Raw genomic sequence first — 21,403 nt, forward strand, 5'->3', positions numbered from 1 at the left:
TTAGAAACCGTTTCAGGGAAGCTCATCTGCGTGCTTTTCATCCTCACCAGGGCCTTGACCTGACTGCAGTCCCCAATGCATGCTTTTAGAAGGCGAACTGACAATTCCACTGTTGTTGTTCACAGCACACACATCAGCGTGTCCCCTTATCTCATTACCAGCTGATTATCAGCTGTTGTCAAACACACGTGAGTCTGGAAAGACACTTCTCTTCCTCAAAGTGTGCAGCAAATTTGACTAGATGAAAAGCTGAAATGAGTATAACAAAATATTGTCTATTATATTGACAAGCTATTTGAGTGCCTGTCTCTAACAATGGAAATACATGTCCTCAAAGATGTCAGGCTGGCGAGAAGTGGCGACATCAGGTCAGAACATTTTAGCCAATGAGAGAGCAGACAAACATTATATTTTCGTATACGTAAAATGCCTACTATTTAGAATGCAGATATGGGTATTCAGACATGGCTACTCACTCATACATGAAAATAAATTATGGATTACGAAAGCGACGTGGTACAAAAACATGTTTTTATAATTCTTTATTGTTTTCATATGAAACAAATCAACTCTTTCCACTGTCTTTGAAGTGTCTTTTCATAAATTTTGTACATTCATATAATGTTAATTTGAAAGAAAACATATTTGAACTTGGCACTTAGAAAACAACCAGAAGGAATTATCACCTTAATTTAGAACAAATTTTACAAAGCCATTCAAACAGTAATTTTTTGTATAATTTTGTATCTGTTTTTTAAACCCAACTTAAAAAATTGAGAATATTCAAAATACAGTTGTTTTTCCCCTCACCTCTTTTTGTCCTTACTTACAAATATGTACATGAAAGTCATTTTCCTAATTCTGTTTTCCTCCATATTTCTTCAGCGAAAAATAAAATAAAATGCCAGACATTTACCTTTTCTCTCACCTGTGACGATTGATCCTTTAGCCTATAGCTCACCACAGTCAACATGAATCCTGATCTTGTCCACATTCTGATTGGGCCCACATTTTCAGACATGGGGTCCACGCATTGTTGACCAGATTTCCTGGTCCCTCCCTGTATGCAAAATATTTAACAAAGGCATATTTCCAAATAATATATATTTTTTAATACACATACAGTATTGATGCCAAAAGTCAATGATTTCAGAGGGTTGTGTAATGATGACTTAAATGGTTTCACTGTCCAGATCCGTCTACACTTGTAAGATAGCCATCTGCTCACAATCAGATCACAAAACATCTTTCCATTATCTACACCTGTCAGAAAATGTGGGCACAATCAGAATGTGGAGGAAAAAAGATGCATGTTAGAACCTAGTATAAACAGAGCTTGAGTGTCTGTGATTGCGCTGAGGCTGAGTAGTCAGATTGAAGTCCCATGGCTTACATCAATGGCTTCTGGAATGGTTCTTCCAGGCCCTGATTGGTATGACTTTGGCATTGGTGTCTTGACAGGGCTCTGTTGGCAGAGCCCCCCGTTGGGCGCCCTGTGTTTGCAGCGGATAGCGGGCATGGTGGCGCTGCTGAGGGGTAGGGGGAGGGTTCTGCCAGTGCCCCTGCCAAGTGTCCTTCCTGCTCCTTGTCCCTCCTGGAGGAAAGTGGTCACAGAGACTGACTCCCTGTGATGGCCCAGGTAGTGGTCCCGTGAAGGCAGGCCTTCCAGGGACTGGCTGGGCTGCATGCTGCTGATGTCCAGGGCAGAGATCTCGATAGATTGGCCCGGCAGCTGCTTGTGCACCATGTCCTCGTCCAGGAGGCTGTTCAAACGCTTGTGGACCTGCTCTAGATCCACCTCTTTGTCCTGGAGAGAGAGAGCGAGAGAGAGTGGAGGAGAGAGAAAGGGAGAAAGATACACAGAGACAAAGGTTATTGGGGAGGAGAAGTGCAAGAAAAGTGAAAAAAGGGGGGGTAAAGAAAGGTTTGAAGGAGAAAGAAGCTGTGATGAGCAATTGTTTGATTTAACATAGTTAATTCTCCACATTGTCTACATTACATTTCCTATTGGAAAAATATGGAATTTGAAAGTTGATTTACTTCAAAACAATATTATTCAAGGAACACTAACGTAAAACCCACGTCAACACTACGCTGCAATCACAAGCTAGAAAATTCAAGCATAATGGTGGTGAGACATTACCTTACAACAAAAAACTAAATGATTTAATCTGAAATGTGTTATTTTAAGCATGTATCCACAATTACAATGAACTATTACCAGAAAGTCTCTTCCTTCAGTACACAGCAAATTTGAAAGTATTAATTTAACACCAGGCATGTTAATTTGAACACTCGTCCAGTGTTTATTTAGGTACTTTCTCATCAGTGTTAATTTAACACTTTTTGTAATGCTAATATTGAAACTCTAAATGTTAAGATATAACACTTCAGGTGTTGTTCAAATGACCCATGGGAGTGTTTTTTCAACACTCATCCAGTGTTTATATAGGGCCACTCAGTGTTAATTTAACTGGTTTAGTGTTCATATTGATACAGTTGGGAGTGTTAAAATATAACACCTCAGATGTTGTTCAAATGACCCATGGGCGTGTTTCTTCAACACCCCCAGTATTAAGCAGCAACACCTTTCAGTGTTGGGGATCAACTCTAGAGAATACATCCTGTAGCTGAATTGACACCAGGAAGTGCTAAATATGCATACTAGGAAATAACCATTTTTTGTCTGATTTTCTCCCACTCATAAATCAAGCCTGCAAGTAGAAGGCAAGTTAAAAGAAGAAATAAAGGATTCGTTACAAGAGTAGTGACTCTGCTTTGTTTAATTTATTTATGCCACAAATAGTGCATCACAGGCACATTAAAATGAAAGAGGTGCATCACAGGCACATTCAATTTAAATCAGTGCATCACAGACACATTAAAATGAAATCAATGTATCACAGGCGCATCACAGTCAAAACAGTGCATCACAGGCACATTAACATTATTTGCAGAGTTGCTATTTAAAACAAGTGGAAGCCCTCAAAAGACTAGCTATGCAATTTTCTTGACAAAGTTGCCAATAATGTCATACAAAGGAACAACATAAAGGCTCTCATCAGCAACATAAGCACTTTGAAGGATAAAAGGATTATACAATTTCAGATCATCAACATTGACAACAACACTATCAAACACAGCGAATGCATGGTAATGTTCACTGAAATTATCAGTATGCAACTTGTCCAGCAATAGGTATACAATATAGTCAACCACAAAAGTCTGGGATTTCATGCTCCATCTTACTGCAAACTAACAGTCCCTCTCTGTACTCTGTGCCATCCATCTTAACCCAGCTGCTAAAGTAAATGGCTTTCTGCATAGTGACCTGAAGTGACTCTGCCAACTCCTCACCACCAGTAAAATCATTCAGGGAAAAAACTTTCATCGGTCCATAATGTCACACCCTGGCCATAGAGGCTTTTTATTCTCTATTTTGGTTTGGCCAGGGTGTGACTAGGGTGGGCGTTCTGTTCTTTTGTCTATGTTTTTGTACTTCTTTGTTTTTGCCTGGGTATGGTTCTCAATCAGGGACAGCTGTCTGTCGTCGTCTCTGATTGACAACCATACTTAGGTAGCTCTTGTCCACATGGGTTTTGTGGGTAGTTGTTTTCTGTTTTGTGTTTCTGCACCTGACAGGACTGTTTAGTATTCCTTCCTTCTCTTTGTTATTTTGTTTTGTGTTCAGTTTAAATAAAAATAACATGAACACTTACCACGCTGCGCTTTGGTCCACACCTCCCTCAGACGAACATCGTTACACATACTCTGTATGTCGCAATGGTGATATCTTCCTGTGATGGCCTATAACAAATTTGTGTTTTTTGGAAAGGAACTTAGTAATGTTCTTGAGGGTGTTTTTAAAGAGTTTGTACTTTTCCTCAAACCTCATGCTCCACATTATGCCATAAAGGACCGATTTATCTTATGCATGCTGGGTAATGTATGCATGCTGGGTAAGTGATGTTAAGGCATTATCGAATGTTTCAGATACACAGTCATGCCCTGGCTAAGAAAAGGGGAAAAAATGGTTGATTATTTGAAGTAAGATGAGCAGTAAATTCCAGTTCTTATTTCCTGGTGGAACATCACCCAAAATCAAGTGAACATTTCTCACAAGACACAGAGTTTGAATAGAATTAAGTGCTATGCTATTTCCACTGTTCTCTAGGTTGACTTTAGTTGGACGGTTTTTGTGCTCCAAGTACCCATAGTCAAACGAGTAGATTCTAGAGAGAAGCGCACGTTTCGAAATCAAGGGGTTATCCATAGGCATAACTGACAGAAGAGCTTGTTTAATTTGGGAGTGTGGCCCAGTAGTAAGCTCTTCTAAATCACACACTACTGTAGACACGACACCACAAGTAAGCAACTTGTCAATGATGGAGGCACACATATCTTTAGCAAGACTGTAAAACAGCGCCGGTAAGTAAAATGGCACCGGAGCAGAAGGCGGACGTTTTACGTTCCCCCAACCGATTGTTTTTTTGTTTGTTTATGTGTGTAATTTGTAACTTATTGTTTTACTGTACATAATGTTGCCGCTACCAACTCTTATGATGGAAAATAACTTCTAGAATTCAGGACTGCGATTACTCACCACGGACTAGCAGAATACCTTTTCTTCTTTCACGACTCTGACGAACCCGAGGGGGAGGATATACGGCTCCCTCGGGAACAGGCCCCGACCCCAGTGATCTGCGTGAAGAGAAGGCGGAGGGCGGGCTGCCTTCTGAGTAGGAGGCGATCGGAAAAAAAACACACCTCTCAATTCTGCTCGCAAACACGCAATCTTTGGACAATAAAATGGACAAGTTACTGGGAAGATTAAACTACCAATGGGACGTTAAAAACTAACATTTTATTCTTCGCGGAGTTATGGCTGAACGACAACAATATCAAAATACAGCTGGCTGGTTAAACGATGTACCGGCAGGATAGAACAGCGGCGTCTGGTAAGACAAGGAGCGGCGGTCTATGTATTTTATGCGCAGCTGGTGCACAATATTTAAGGAAGTCTCGAGCTATTGCTCGCCTGAGGTAGAGTTTTTCATGGTAAGCTGCAGACCACATGACCTACCGAGAGAGTTTTCATCTATATTCTTTGTATCTGTTTACATACCACCACAGTCAGAGGTGAGCACTAAGATAGCATTAAATTAGTTGTATTCCGCAATAAGCAAACAAGAAAACGCTCACCCAGAGGCGGCACCCCTAGTAGCCGGGGACTTTAATGCAGGGAAACTTAAATCCGTTTGACCTCATTTATAACATGTTAAATGAGCAACCAGAAGGAAAAGAACTCTGGACCACCTATACTCCACACAGAGATGTATACAAAGCTCTCCATCACCCTCCATTTGGAAAATCTGACTATAATTATATCCTCCTGATTCCTGCTTACAAGCAAAAAGTAAAGCAGGAAGCACCAGTGACTAGATCGATAAAAAAGTTGTCAGATGAAGCAGATGCTAAGCTACAGGACTGTTTTGCTAGCACAGACTGGAATATGTTCCGGGATTCCTCCAATGGCATTGAGGAGTACACCACATCTGTCATTGGCTTCATCAATAAGTGCATTGATGATGTCCCCCCCACAGTGACCGTACGTACATACCCTAACCAGAAACCATGGATTACAGGCAGCATCCGTACTGAGCTAAAGGCTCGAGCTGCCGCTTTCAAGGAGCCGGACTCTAACCCGGAAGAAATCTCACTATGTCCTGCGACGAACCATCAAACAGGCAAAGCGTCTATACAGGACTAAGATCGAGTCATACTACACCGGCCCCAACGCTCGCCGGATGTGGCAGGGCCTTTAAAACATTATAGACTACAAAGGCAAGCACAGACAAGAGCTGCCCAGTGACACAAGCCTAACAGATGAGATAAACTACTTCTATGCTCGCTTCGAGGCAAATAACACTGAAACATGAATGAGAGCACCAGCTGTACCGGAAGACTGTGTGATCATGCTCTCCACAGCTGATGTGAATAAGACCTTTGGACAGGTCAACATTCACAAGGCCACATGGCCAGATGGATTACCAGGACGTGTACTGCGAGGATGCGCTGACCAACTAGCAAGTGTCTTCACTGACATTTTCAACCTCTCCCTGTCCGAGTCTGTAATTTCAACATGTTTCATGCAGACCACCATAGTACCTGTGCCCAAGAACACTAAGGTAACCTGCCCAAATGACTACCCGATCCGTAGCACTCACGTCTGTAGACATGAAGTGCTTTGAAAGACTGGTCATGGCTCACATCAACACCATCATCCCAGAAACCTTAGACTCACTCCAATTTGCATACCACCCAAACAGATCCACAGATGATGCAGTCTCTATTGCACTCCACTGCCCTTTCCCACCTGGGCGAAAGGAACATCTATATGAGAATGCTATTCATTGACTATAGCTCGGCGTTCAACACCATAGTGCCCTCAAAGCTCATCAACAAGCTAAGGACCCTGGGACTAAACACCTCCCTCTGCAACTGGATCCTGTACTTCCTGACCGGCCGCTCCCAGGTGGTAAGGGCAGGTAACAATACATCTGCCACGGTGATCCTCAACACAGGGGCCCCCCAGGGGTGCGTGCTCAGCCCCCTCCTGTAGTCCCTGTTCACTAATGACTGCACGGCCAGAAACGACTCCAACATCATCATAAAATTTGCCGATGACACAACAGCGGTAGGCCTGATCACCGACAACAACGATACAGCCCATAGGGAGGTGGTCAGAGACCTGGCCGTGTGGTGCAAGGACAACAACAGCCTCAACATGATCAAGACAAAGGAGATGATTGTGGACTACAGGAAAAAGAGGACAGAGCACGACAGGGCTGCAGTGGAGCAGGTTGAGAACTTCAAGTTCCTTGGTGCCCACATCACCAACAAACTAACATGGTCCAAGCACACCATGACAGTTTTGAAGCGGGCATGACAAAACCTACTCCCCCTCAGGAGACTGAAAAGATTTGGCATGGGTCCTCACATCCTCAAAAGGTTCTACAGCTGCACCATCGAGAGCATTCTGACTGGTTGCACCACTGCCTGGTAAGGCAACTGCTCGGCTTTCGACCACCAGGCACTACAGAGGGTAGTGCGAATGGCTCAGTACATCACTGGGGCCAAAGCTTCCAGCCATGCAGGACCTCTATACCTGGCAGTGTCAGAGGAAGGCCCTAAAAATTGTCAAAGACTCCAGCCACCCTAGTCATAGACCATTCTCTCTGCTACCACATGACAAGCGGAACAGGAGCGCCAAATCTAGGTCCAAGAGGCTTCTAAACAGCTTCTACCCCTAAGCCATAAGACTCCTGAACATCTAGTCAAATGGCTACCCAGAATATTCACATTGCCCCTCCCCTCTCCATGCCACTTTCTGTTGTCAAACTATGCATAGTCACTTTAATTAACTCTACCTACATGTACATATTACCTAAACTAACAGATGTGCCCCCGCACATCGACTCTGTACCGGCACCCCCAGGTAAATATTGTTATTTCTTTACTGTTCCTCTTTAATTACTTGCTACTTTTATCTCTTATTCTTATCCACATTTTTTGAAACGACACTGCCGGTTAGGGGCTCGTAAGTAAGCATTTCACTGTAAGGTCTACACGTGTTGTATTCGGCGACTAATAAACCAATAAAATTTGATTTGAATGTCCATTCTTCTCAAAACAATCACTTTGAGTGTTATCATGTGTGACACCAATGTCACCACCCATTTGTGGAGCTTCTGACTGGACTAGAGAATCGGCAACATGAGAGGGCCCTTCTAAGCTTAATGCATCAACTACTTGACCAATATTCTTATGAATACTATTCAAATGTTTTCAGAAACCTGAGTATGTTGAAAACGGCAGTCTATAAAGCAGCATTCCCCAAGAGAGGATGGCTTTCACTTCAGCAGTAATAAATTCATGAACTTCTTTGAGGAAAAGATCATGATTATTAGAAAGCAAATTGCGGACTCCTCTTTAAATCTGCGTATTCCTTCAAAGCTCAGTTGTCCTGAGTCTTCACAACTCTCCCAGGACCTAGGATCAAGGGAGACACTCAAGTGTTTTAGTATATCTCTTGACACAATAATGAAAATAATCATGGCCTCTAAACCTTCAAGCTGCATACTGGACCCTATTCCAACTAAACTACTAAAAGAGCGGCTTCCTGTGCTTGGCCCTCCTATGTTGAACATAATAAACATCTCTCTATCCACCGGATGTTTTTTTATTTTATTTTACCTTTATTTAACTAGGCAAGTCAGTTAAGAACAAATTCTTATTTTCAATGACGGCCTAGGAACAGTGGGTTAACTGCCTGTTCAGGGGCAGAACGACAGATTTGTACCTGGTCAGCTCAGGGATTTGAACTTGCAACCTTCCGGATACTAGTCCAACACTCTAACCACTAGGCTACCCTGCCGCCCCGTGTGTACCAAACTGACTAAAAGTGGCAGTAATTAAGCCTCCCTTGAAAAAGCCAAACCTTGCACCAGAAAATATAAAAACCTATCCGCCTATATCAAATTTTAGAAAAGGCTGTTGCGCAGCAACTCACTGCCTTCCTGAAGACAAACAATGTATACGAAAAGCTTCAGTCTGGTTTTAGACCCCATCATAGCACTGACTGCACATGTGAAGGTGGTAAATGACCTTTTAATGGCATCAGACCGAGGCTTTGCATCTGTCCTCGTGCTCCTAGACCTTAGTGCTGCTTTTGATACCATCGGTCACCACATTCTTTTGGAGAGATTGGAAACCCAAATTGGTCTACACGGACAGGTTATGGCCTGGTTTAGATCTCATCTGTCGGAAAGATATCAGTTTGTCTCTGTGAATGGTTTGTCCTCTGACAAATCAACTGTACATTTCGGTGTTCCTCAGGGTTCCGTTGTAGGACCACTATTGTTTTCACTATATATTTTACCTCTTGGGGATGTCATTCGAAAACATAATGTTAACTTTCACTGCTATGTGGACGACACAGAGCTGTACATTTCAATGAAACATGGTGAAGCCCCAAAATTGCCCTTGCTAGAAGCCTGTGTTTCAGACATAAGGAAGTGGATGGCTGCAAACTTTCTACTTTTAAACTCGGACAAAACAGAGATGCTTGTTCTAGGTCCCAAGAAACATAGAGATCTTCTGTTGAATCTGACAATTAATCTTAATGGTTGTACAGTCATCTCAAATAAAACTGTGAAGGACCTCGGCGTTACTCTGGACCCTGATCTCTCTTTAGACGAACATATCAAGACAGTTTCGAGGACAGCTTTTTTCCAACTGCGTAACATTGCAAAAATCAGAAACTTTCTGTCCAAAAATCATGCAGAAAAATGTATCCATGCTTTTGTTACTTCTAGGTTAGACTACTGCAATGCTCTGCTTTCCGGCTACACGGATAAAGCACTAGATAAACTTCAGTTAGTGCTAAATACGGCTGCTAGAATCCTGACTAGAACCAAAAAATGTGATCATATTACTCCAGTGCTAGCCTCCCTACACTGGCTTCCTGTCAAGGCAAGGGCTGATTTCAAGGTTTTACTGCTAACCTGCAAAGCATTACATGGGCTTGCTCCTACCTATCTCTCTGATTTGGTCCTACCGTACATACCTACACGTACGCTACGGTCACAAGACGCAGGCCTCCTAATTGTCCCTAGAATTTCTAAGCAAACAGTTGGAGGCAGGGCTTTCTCCTATAGAGCTCAATTTTTATGGAATGGTCTGCCTACCCATGTGAGAGACACAAACTCGTTCTTAACCTTCAAATGTTTACTTAAGACTCATCTCTTCAGTGGGTCATATGATTGAGTGTAGTCTGGCCCAGGAGTGTGTAGGTCAATTGAAAGGCTCTGGAGCAACGAACCGCCCTAGCTGTATCTGCCTGGCCGGTTCCCCTCTTTCCACTGGGATTCTCTGCCTCTATCCCTATTACAGGGGCTGAGTCACTGGCTTACTGGTGCTATTTCATGCCGTCCCTATGAGGGTTCACTTGAGTGAGTTGAGTCACTGATGTGATCTTCCTGTCTGGGTTGGCGCCACCCCTTGGGTTGTGCCGTGGCGGAGATCTTTGTGGGCTATGCTTGGCCTTGTCTCAGGATGGTAAGTTGGTGGTTGAAGATATCCCTCTAGTGGTGTGGGGGCTGTGCTTTGGCAAAGTGGGTGGGGTTATATCCTTCCTGTTTGGCCCTGTTGGATGTCATTGGATGGGGCCACAGTGTCTCCTGACCCCTCCTGTCTCAGCCTCCAGTATTTATGCTGCAGTAGTTGATGTGTCGGGGGGCTAGGGTCCGCCTGTTATATCTAGAGTACTTCTCCTGTCTTATCCGGTGTCCTGTGTGAATTTAAGTATGCTCTCTCTAATTCTCTCTTTCTTTCTCTCTCTCTGAGGACCTGAGCCCTAGGACCATGCCTCAGGACTACCTGGCATGATGACTCCTTGCTGTCCCCAGTCCACCTGGCCGTGCTGCTGCTCCAGTTTCAGCTGTTCAGCATGTGATTATTATTATTTGACCATGCTGGTCATTTATGACATTTGAACATCTTGGCCATGTTCTGTTGTAATCTCCACCCGGCACAGCCAGAAGAGGACTGGCCACCCCTCATAGCCTGGTTCCTCTCTAGATTTCTTCCTAGGTTTTGGCGTTTCTAGGGAGTTTTTCCTAGCCACCGTGCTTCTACACCTGCATTGCTTGCTGTTTGGGGTTTTAGGCTGGGTTTCTGTACAGCACTGTGAGATAGCAGCTGATGTACAAAGGGCTATATAAATAAATTTGATACAACCATCCTGAGCACAGATCAATCTGAACTTGGTGGAGGGATAGAAGCTATTCTCAAATTAAATATCAATGACTGGCTGTTTCTGTGCAACAAAGCACCGTAGTGTACATTTATATAGTTAAGACGTTTTGTCCACAACTATCACGCTAGGGGTCTCTCTTGTTTTGTCTACATCAATGTTGTAGATGGTTGTCTGCACAAATGTATAGAAGTTGACAAGCACATCAACATACATCAGGTTAAAGACAAAGTGGGCTTTTGAACAGTTCAAACGCACACAGACCACTAGCCGCCTGGCAGTGAACAAGCCTCTTGTCCACCCCAATGTAGTAGTTGTCAATCTTGCTCTGTCTTCTTCTGACGGCAAGGAGGTATGGCTGTTGACCATGGCTCACATCAAGATGGTCTTCAATGCTGCAGCATGACTGCAAAACACAAATGGTATTTTTTAAGTCACTCTCCACATGTTAAGATAATGAAGAGACAATCCAAAGAAGAAATTACACAACAATTACTGTATCATCTTACCTTATGAAAGTGCAGTAGTCTGCCCACAGCATCACTGGCACTGATCTTGGTCCTCTTCCCTCCTGCTGGTGGTAGGAGGAGATGAAGCAGCAGCAGCATGGAGGACATATCATTGTCCCAGTCTGAGCACAAGAAAATCCAAACATCCCAAATCACATAAAATAATATCGCTGAATTTGAAACATTGCTTTAACCACGAGATAATCCACTTACTGGTTTCACTGTCATTCTCTGGCAGTTTTCAGCAGGCGACACAAATCGGTGGTCGTTGTCGGGATTTTGCCAATTTGATGACTTTAGGCTTTAATACAGTGTCCAACTTGTCAATGAATTTAGAGGTTGTTTCATTGTCAAACATCAGCAAAAAGTCCTGATTTACCTAAAACAAAGTGGATCAACTCAACTTCAACTTCTAATATGTCTTACCCACCAGGTCTACTAGTCAGGGCATCTCGGACCATCTATTAAGACAAGAGAAAAGTTAAACAATTTCGGGTTGTTTTATGCTGTCGGTATCTCCATGAAGACCAAACAGAGAAATGGGATTATCAACATCCAATATCAGTTATGGCTAAATCTCCTGAGGTTGTTTTGACCTTTTTAGATAGCCTTTCTGGAGATCTCAGGTCTAAATCACTTGACGAGAGGGATAATGTGTCTATGCACGAAGTAGATGTTAGACAGCCGGCAGGAAAAAGTCTGAGCACAAACAATGGATCAAAGCAATCAATCTATACATTCATGTTACTTGAAAACATTATGTGAGACTGTAGAAAGATTGTGAGGCACAGGTCTGGACTGGCCTCAATCAGGTCCAGCAGGACATCCTCCTCCACCTCCTTTTGTGAATCATCAATAACGTGTATTTGTGCTGAAGGGGGCAGTCCAAACCTATTTTGGACTACAAAAAAGAGAGACTAATCAGAATACAGGGAGATAAACCACCTAGGGGGCAACAATAATAGGTCTGACCCAAATCAAGCCCAAGTGTTCAATTTCAGAAAATACATCAGACAGTTCATATATTCACCTTGATTAATTAAATCTCTGATTAATGAAACCAGGCTGCAACTTCATAAACTTCTTGCATTTTTGGTATTGGACCTTCACCAACATGTTACTCTGCACTCATATTTAAGTTAAATTTGGTTGCAAACATTTTATGGTAAAGCTTTACATATGGAAACAATCACACAAAATGTCCCCTTATACTGTCTCCCCTTTGTCTTCCCTGCAGTGGATCAACAATTTGTTCCAAATGCCACTAATGATGTAACAGGTTTCTACCTGCCTGCGGATCTGGGGCGTGGCAAGGTAATATTCCAGTGAAATCAACCAACCAAACTAACTAGCTATCTAACTAGCTACAAACAGTTACCACCACCACTCAAATATATTGGAAAGTTAAACTGGCCAATACATTTCAAGCTGTATTGGCATGAACATAATGTCTGATCTGTGATTAACAACAAACACACACCATAGACATGTTAATCTCAATGGCTGTGGAAAACCCTACCACGTCTGGCCATGTGTGCTAGCTAGCTAACGTTAGCACTAAGTTACGGTTGAGGTCAGTGTTGTAGGTAACTATATAGCTAGCTAACAATTTTTTTGCCAGACAAACATTCTTAGTTATATGCGTTTTGAAGAACAAATTAGTAGATATTAGCCATTTTGTAACCTTCACTTCCTGGCTAGCTACATGCTGCACCAAACAAGGCTCAAATTGATCACAATCGGTCACAACCCAATCTAATCGTTTGCTAATTTTAGCGAACTAATGAAGTTGAGATAAAGTTCCCACTAACATTTAGCTAGATAGCTAATTAATCTAACGCTATCATTAACTAACCACGTTAGCTAGCTAGCAACCTTCTAAATCTAAAGTTCACTGATGTAGCTATTATCTATAAACAAAGATCTTGACCATTCACTTAGCCGATATAACAAGTTTGGCCACCAGCTAACTATTTAAAAATATTTTATAACATGAACAAATTACTTACCTTACACTACTGCACAATTCAAAGCTGCCGTTGAACCATAGGCAATTAGATGCACAGGAAGGTTCAAGTTAAAATTGGAAGCTCAATCAACACTGCCACCGCCCAACCTCTGTACAGTAACTCTCACCTGGGAGTTATATTAGTACAGAGGGTGTAAAAACAACTCTTAAATCAACACCTCTTAACACAGCTAATGTAACACCAAGAGAATGAACACTTGTTAACACTGGCCAAATTGCGGTGTAGAATGCCTTTCTTTAAATAAATGTTTCTATGGACAACAGATGCTGTACCTGTAGCACACTACTGCATGAAAAGAATCACGTCCTTATAGACCGACTGGTTGAGATGGGTATACAATGTCAATGCATCACACTTTGTGGGACAAGATAGACACAATGAAGGAGACAAAGACCTAAAATCACTTAAAGAAATCATTTTTTGAAAGTCTCTATATTTTTGGTCATTCACTACTCCAAATGTTGCAATTTGGAGTTGAGGAGCAACCAAAAGTGCCAAAAGAAATGTTATGGATAATAGGATCGCGCAGAAAAATCTAGTGCTCCGGAAAACAGCCAAAAGTATGGCCTCCTAGCTACTTCTCCTTCTCCTTCCTCTCATTGTTACCAAACATTTCCCATGCATCCATTCTGTTTAAATCATAACATAAAGACGCCAAACAACAGAAGAGACTGTGGAGTAAGACGACCAGTGAAGCGATACATATCTACTCCTACCCATCGCCCATCGCCCATGCCCTCCCCCCAACCCCACACAGTACCCCGTATATCTCAGGTCTCTCCTGACCTGTGTGAATAGTTTCTGCCTCCTCCCAGTCTCTGTCTGTCCACATATCACACCTGCTTTCCCGGTGAAGCACTTGTAATGTCATTATATGTCAATGGACCAGAAACCCTTTCCAGACTGTAGACCTTAGTGGCCTGCATAGGATCACAGACAATCATACAGTACGTAAATAACCAGCATGGTATCTGGACATTGACATATAATTGCAAAAACGCGTATAGGGCGTATTTGGACTGGGTACAATTTACTGGAAATTGTTGTCATATTGTTTACATACACTGTAGCTGTCATAAGTGGTCTTTGTAGCTCAGTTGGTATCGCATGGCTCTCGTTAAAGCCAGGTTAGTGGTTCGATTCCCAGGATCACCCACACGTAAAATGGGATGCACGCTTGACTAAGTCGCATTAGATTAAAGTGTCTGTTAAATTACATATATTGTGAAATAACACCTGTCATTGAAGAACATGATAGGTTATGACATCCAAAGACACCTTTATGATGGAGTATTACACTAAAGGACAATAAATGGTTAATGTTTAATAAATCATCACTCGATAATCTAATGCTCCATTAATAATATATAGCCATCATGACAACAATTTTACATTAAGTCCGTTATTTTCTGTGGGACTTACTGCTTTATTGTATTGTCCAATCAAACAGACAGTGTCTTGTTTGCTCACACTTTAGTTTAGGGATCCTTGTCAAGCCTTTTATGTCTGCACACCACCAGGGGCTGCCCAGTCTCTAGCAGGATGAAGTTGTGTTTAAGCTGTTTGGAAGCAGTAATATGGATGGGCTAAAGAGAGCGTTTGCATTGAATGAGGCAGCAAATATCTACCCCGAAGTGCAACGTTGTTGAATTAATAAACCAACATAATTGTCATTATTCATATTTTTCAGTAATCATTATTGCTATCCATGATAATGACTCACTTTTAAGCAGAAACAAGCAAAAACAAGCAATTCATTGCATGTTTAAGTATCTTAATAATCCTTCAAAGGCTCTTTTGAAATACAAAAAACCCAACCCAACTTCTCTCCCACTCAAAAACAAAATGAAAAGTTCACAACAATTTGGACTATCATCAGGGCACACCTATAACTGGGTGTACTGCAGCTCTACTAAATCAGGGCTGGCGTCTGCGCCAGGATCCATAAAGTAGAGTGTGGCAGTGGCATCTCTGGGCAGGACCGGGGGGCCCGGGGGTCTGGGTCTCGGCCGTGGCCTAGGGAGGGGCCGCGGTGGGACCAGGCCCTGGATCGGGGCTGCATTCTCGGTCACCTCTTTGGGCTGCTCACGCCGGCAGCGGTTGCTGCTCCACCAGGTCTCCAGGGCAGCCACCAGGCAGGCCAGCAGCAGCCCTGCTGCCAGGATGCAGAAGACCCCAGCGAAGCTTTGGAGCCTCAGGGACCTGCCCTCTGGCTGGGCCTCCAAGTGGCTGTCCAGGTCACAGCGACCCTTCCTGGGCCACCACTTCTGCTTCAGGATGTCCAGGTCCCCTTTCTCCTGCAGATCCAGGATCCTTACAAACACAGAGAGAGATGAGTTTTATAGTTATGGGGCTTCACTGAAAGCACGGGGGTGGGAACTGTGCTAGAGTGAATTCCCATTCAAACATTAGTGATAGGATTAAAGTAAATGGAGTGAATTAAATTGGACTCAGTGGTCAACATGTCAGATTTCTGGTAGAGGATATGTTCAATTAATGTTTTTAATGTGAAATATTACAATGTAGAGATCTTATTGTGTCATATAAAACCAGGTGGAGTTAGTTGTATGATACTGGATTAAAATTAAATCAAACTGGTCATAAGAAAAGAGGAATAACAGTCCTTTAAACTGTGGGCAGGAAAATGGTGACTCTTTCAAATGAATTTGTTTTGAAGTGAGTTAAACAAGAGCTGCCATCCTGATGATGAAAGGCTAAACAGAGCCCATTAGTAATCTTACAGTATGGATGAGAATGGATATCGGAGAATGATGGCTGAAGTGGCTGAAAAGTGAACAAAGATAGTGATTCTCTCCCAACCGAGAGGCTAAGCACAGGGTCATTATTTAAACCCCTTTACAACCACACATCCCACACACATAGAGCAACATACAATACTGAATTGTATATACACACTTATGCATAATCACCATTCAAGTTTTCCCCATTTGGTATCTGTGTCATTCCACGAATAGAATGCCTTTGGATAGTGTAATTTTGTAAACAAATTATATTTATTTAACCAAATTTTAACATTCTGTCATGAAGAGCACGCTCAAATTCATAACAAACATGTTTCCCCATCTCCAGAGTTAAACAAAAACAAATAAAATACAGACTATAAAAGGTGACAATTAAAGTGACAGGGTTGACCGTAACAGAGTTGACCTTAACAGGGTTGACAATTTCATCTTAAATCAGCTATAACTCCACTTATGACAGGGGGAATGGAAGCTGAGCAACAGGAAGGGGCAATTGACCGTTCACTAATCCCTGCCCCCCTTGGTTACTGTTACAACCTCGGACAACATTTTCCTGGGAAGCCCAATTCCCCATTTAATCACTTGCAAAATCCCATCAAAATTATCTCAAACTGTGTTTCTACACAATGAAATTAAACACAGACTACCCCTTGTTGAAACTCTTGAATATGTTGTGGTAGAATGTCATTACAATTGCTTCACAGGAACATGGTAAAAGGATGTTTGTAGTGTAGCTAGCACTGAAGGCTCTGAATTCACTATCACCATGCAGTCAAAGCTATAACCACTTTTGGAGCTAACTAGTGCTCTCAAATTGTATCTTGATGTTGGCAGCAGATGGGGTTAACATTGCTAATTTAGCTAGCTAACATACATTTTGAGAAAACAACGTATATTTACACTCAGAGTGCTGGAATTCTATTACTACTAGAATGGCCATGAAAGTCATTCTAACCATTGATATTTCAGTTGTATAAGTATTCCATAATAAATAACAAATTAATAAATTGGTGCATGTATTATGTTAAAAATGTACATTGTAATCAGTCAGAAAATGTGTTGACTGTAAATAGTGAAATTAGATGATAGTGTATTTTCTGACTAAGACAATAGTTGCCTGGCCAGCTGGCATATCCAAACTACACCTAAACGAGATTGAAACTAAAGAGAATAAAGAGACTGATGACCTCTGCAGCTGACATTGACAGCATGCATTAACAAATAAGCGAGGAGGTTACCAAATAGCACTTCTTACATATCATCCTACAGAGGTCCAGTTTTGATTGTTATACCCTATCAGAAAGAGCAGATTCCAAAGATTCTAACCTATTTTTGCAACAACAAAAAAACTCTACAAATTGCACGGATGGTCTCTGTTTCAAAACATAACTTTTATCTAGAATAACCATGGCTCTGTGCATTCCTCATGTGGCTACTGGTGACAATCAGCAATAGCCATTTGGGGAAAATATCCTTTCTATTTTCTTCTGTTACATTCCATAACATTCTTACTGTCAAATATGTGTGCTGACTGTGGTAGAGCAGGGCCTGTGATATCTGCTAAATGACAAGTTGATTTCATGGTGCAACCATAGCCTTGGCTACTTAGCACAGACCTGGGTTAGGGTTTGGCTGGGATAGGCTGTGATTTTAAATGATTTGTTCTTAACTGACTTGCCTAGTTAAATAACGGTTAAATCAAATAAAAAATACAACTGTAGCATAATATCAAGTTAACACCGGATCGGATCCACTTGGAGGATTGGATTGTCTGACTAAAACCTTTATGAATACGGTATTTCATGTGTTTTAGTGTGATGTACACCGTGATGATTTATGTAGTTAGTTGTAGTTGAGGACTAATTAATAGTTGATACGCTTTTGATGGTTGTGTGGTAAAATAATTGTTATTTTGATTATGATTTGATACTGGGTTTACACTACACTTGTATGAACGGACAACCATTGCGTGACTAAGGTCGCTTGAGCTCCCTGAACTTCTTTTCCCGGGCTGGACTCTTTAGGCCCGAGGTACAGAACATTTCAGGAGGAACCAGAGCTCATTATTTGTTGTATTGTTATGTGTGTGTGAATGGTTGGTAATACAACCCACACAAAATAAGTTGTTTTTGAAGTTCTTTCCAATGTTTAAGGGTTTATGAAGTGTATTTCCATCCTGACCATTACATAAGTTCTTTGTATTGGTGTAGACTTGACGGACCAGATGGGACTCATTCCCTCCCAAACCAAAAGGAGAAACCAATGTTCTCTGGTAGGCACAACCTAACTGGCACCCCTATAAATAATAACCTCAAGTCAAAACCGTTACACTACACAAGTGTACAAAACATTAACAACACCTGATCTTTCCATGACATAGACTGACCAGATGAAAGCTATGATCCCTTATTGATGTCACTTGTTAAATCCACTTAGATGATTGGGCGGAGACGGGTTAAAAAAATAAAAATTCAGCCTTGAGACAATTGAGACATGGATTGTGTATGTGTGCCATTCTAAGGGTGAATGGTCAAGACAAAATATTTAAGTGCCTTTGAACGGGGTATGGTAGTAGGTGCCAGGCACACCGGTTTGTGTCAAGAACTGCAACGCTGATGGGTTTTTTACGCTCAACAGTTTCCTGTGTGTATCATGAATTTTCCACCTCCCAAAGGACATCCAACCAGCCTGACAACTGTGGGAAGCATTGGAGTCAACATGGGCCAGCATCCCTGCGGAATGCTTTTGACACCTTGTAGATTCCATGCCCAGGCAAATTGAGACTATTCTGAGGGCAAAAAGGAGGATGCAACTGAATATTAGGAAGTGTTTCACACATAACAGCAGATGACATTAATAAAGTATAGTATGATGGGGGAGAATGGGTAAGTTGATGAGCGAGGGGCAGCGAACAATGCATTTATGTAATCATCGATTGTGAATGAAAAACAAGGCGGGCCATTCTATTGTGTAATTAGAATAGATTAGTAATCTCAAAACAGTGTACCCTGTACCAGTCCACCGGATCCAAGCAGTCTTATTAGTCTACTCTAGGCCTATTTGGAGTAGGCTATACAATGAGAGAATGCATAACTTACAATGGCAATACCAAGACGAATGGATGCACATGCAATTTTAGAGTTGCTACAAGATCTGAACGAACGTGACTCAGATGGCAGGGAGGAAATAGATCATGATATCGCCGATTATTATTCTGATTCATGCTGAACAGCTTTCCGTATCTGGGTAAGGATCCATATACTGTTCGCTGCTCTGGCCCCCCAATGGTGGAACAAACTCCCTCACGACGCCAGGACAGCGGAGTCAATCACCACCTTCCGGAGACACCTGAAACCCCACCTCTTTAAGGAATACCTAGGATAGGATAAAGTAATCCTTCTCCCCCTCCCCCCCCCCCTTAAAAGACCTAGATGCACTATTGTAAAGTGGCTGTTCCACTGGATGTCATAAGGTGAAAGCACCAATTTGTAAGTCGCTCTGGATAAGAGCGTCTGCTAAATGACTTAAATGTAAATGTGATATAGGGCTGCAGGTAAGCGTGTGTCGGATAATATTTAAGATCGGATAATGTTTCAGATCAGATGGTACTGAAAGGAGGAATTCGCCGCTGGCCTGTTGCTGTGTTTTACAACATGCTTGACTTGGCCGCTATCAACTCTACCTGTTGTTTAAACAATGCATGAACACCATGAGCAGGAGAGACATCATCATGAGTCTGACAAGCAGGCTATGTGAGAGACATATGAGGGTCAAGACAGCAGCAAAGATTCAGAGCAAATTGCAAACAGCTCCCGGGGAGAGGAAACTACAAAGTGAGCTGATGCACTCGGAACAGAACCCATGACACCTGGTTCAGGTGCAAGCAACTTGTGTTGCAAGTGTTGCAATCAAGTGAAAGTGTTGAAGATTTGTGGTGACTGTTAGGACAAAGGATAACATCTAAATGAGATCCACCTGTTGCACGAAGACATACCATACTGTAAGCACGAACGAGGCCACAAACAATGTGTCTAAGTGAAACTATTTTGACCTGTCATATCAACACTTATATTAATTATATTGCAATTATAATGGTGATTTTCACTTCACAAGCACGCTTGGCACTTATACTGATGTTTAGGCTACTCACATTTTATGATTTTCTTCATTGACCATGTGTCTTGCGGTTTGGGTATATTTGTTTTGTCTTTATAAAAACAAGCTTTTACTGTGTTTCAACACACATGCTTTTTGTTTCATAATTGTAAAAAAGGCACTCCACAAAACATTTATTTTACACTTGAAATTATGTTTTTAGTTTTCTTCATTTTACAGAGCCTACAGTAACAAACTAATGAAAATGGGGACAGGTGGGTTCAAGGAGGAAATGGCTTTATTGACAAAATCATGTACTATCCCATCACATAAGTTCACATAACAGGGTTGCCTAACCTTGAGGGACAAATGTAAATTAATCACTAATCACATTAAATAAATAATGCTGTATGGAAGTTACTTTGTCAAAGCACTTGGGGAAATTTGGGGGTTAAGTGGGTTCAAATCTACCGAGAAGTCAGACAAACATGAAGTAGGGCATGCCAAATTGGGGATTTTCTGAAAAAAACGAAACTTATTTTAATAGATTGGCCACGGTTCAAAATTCTTTAGAACCCTCTTCCCGGTAGATTAAAATCTGTCTGCTCTATTTGTTCGGCTGCCCAGAGAACAAGCTACTCATCAATTTCAGTGATGAATGGAGAATGGTACTCATTGTAATAAAGTTTGATCAAATCCGAATCAATGTCTGCAAGACCACAATGATAGTAACTTGTTCACAAAACAAAACAGAATATAATAGCAAAGTATAACATTACTGTAATAAATAAATTCTTATATTTTAGGATGATCGTGAGAATGGTCGCATTTTTCTCTCACGTGGCCAATCCTCAAGTGTGCCACTAGGCAAAATGTGCTTAGATTGAAACAAAAGGTATGATACAGGTGTGATACAGTTAACACCATCTGTCTTAAAATGCACTCACTGTACATCATTCATAACACTGTTCTTTGAAAGAGCACTACATAATAACTCAAGATCTAAATGCATATTCCCATGAAACTGATTGAGAGCAAATGGTTGGAATGTAGATGCTGCATGGATGTTTCACTGGAAAAACTTGAAGAATTCTCATTCACATTTGACTGAGGAGGGGGCAGGGTGACCTCAAAGTTGTGCCTAAAGCAGGGCCGGACTAGCGCATTTCGGGCCCCGGGGCACTAACCTCC

At 41.8% G+C, this 21,403-nt stretch overlaps 1 protein-coding gene across 1 annotated transcript in view; it reads right to left on the reverse strand.

The window, feature by feature from the left end:
- Positions 1 to 527: 527 nt before the first annotated feature.
- Positions 528 to 21,403, reverse strand: part of LOC115113192 (glutamate receptor ionotropic, delta-1-like) — a 467,913-nt gene continuing 447,037 nt past the window's right edge. The window contains exons 15-17 of the mRNA XM_065012780.1: positions 15,428 to 15,668; positions 13,659 to 13,661; positions 528 to 1,807 (exon numbers count right to left, since the gene is read on the reverse strand). Coding sequence (XP_064868852.1) covers positions 1,370 to 1,807; positions 13,659 to 13,661; positions 15,428 to 15,668 — 682 coding nt within the window. The 3' untranslated portion in view covers positions 528 to 1,369. The remainder of the gene's footprint in view (positions 1,808 to 13,658; positions 13,662 to 15,427; positions 15,669 to 21,403) is intronic.

Source organism: Oncorhynchus nerka, linkage group LG28, assembly GCF_034236695.1.
Source record: "Oncorhynchus nerka isolate Pitt River linkage group LG28, Oner_Uvic_2.0, whole genome shotgun sequence".
NCBI classification, from domain to species: Eukaryota; Metazoa; Chordata; class Actinopteri; order Salmoniformes; family Salmonidae; genus Oncorhynchus; species Oncorhynchus nerka.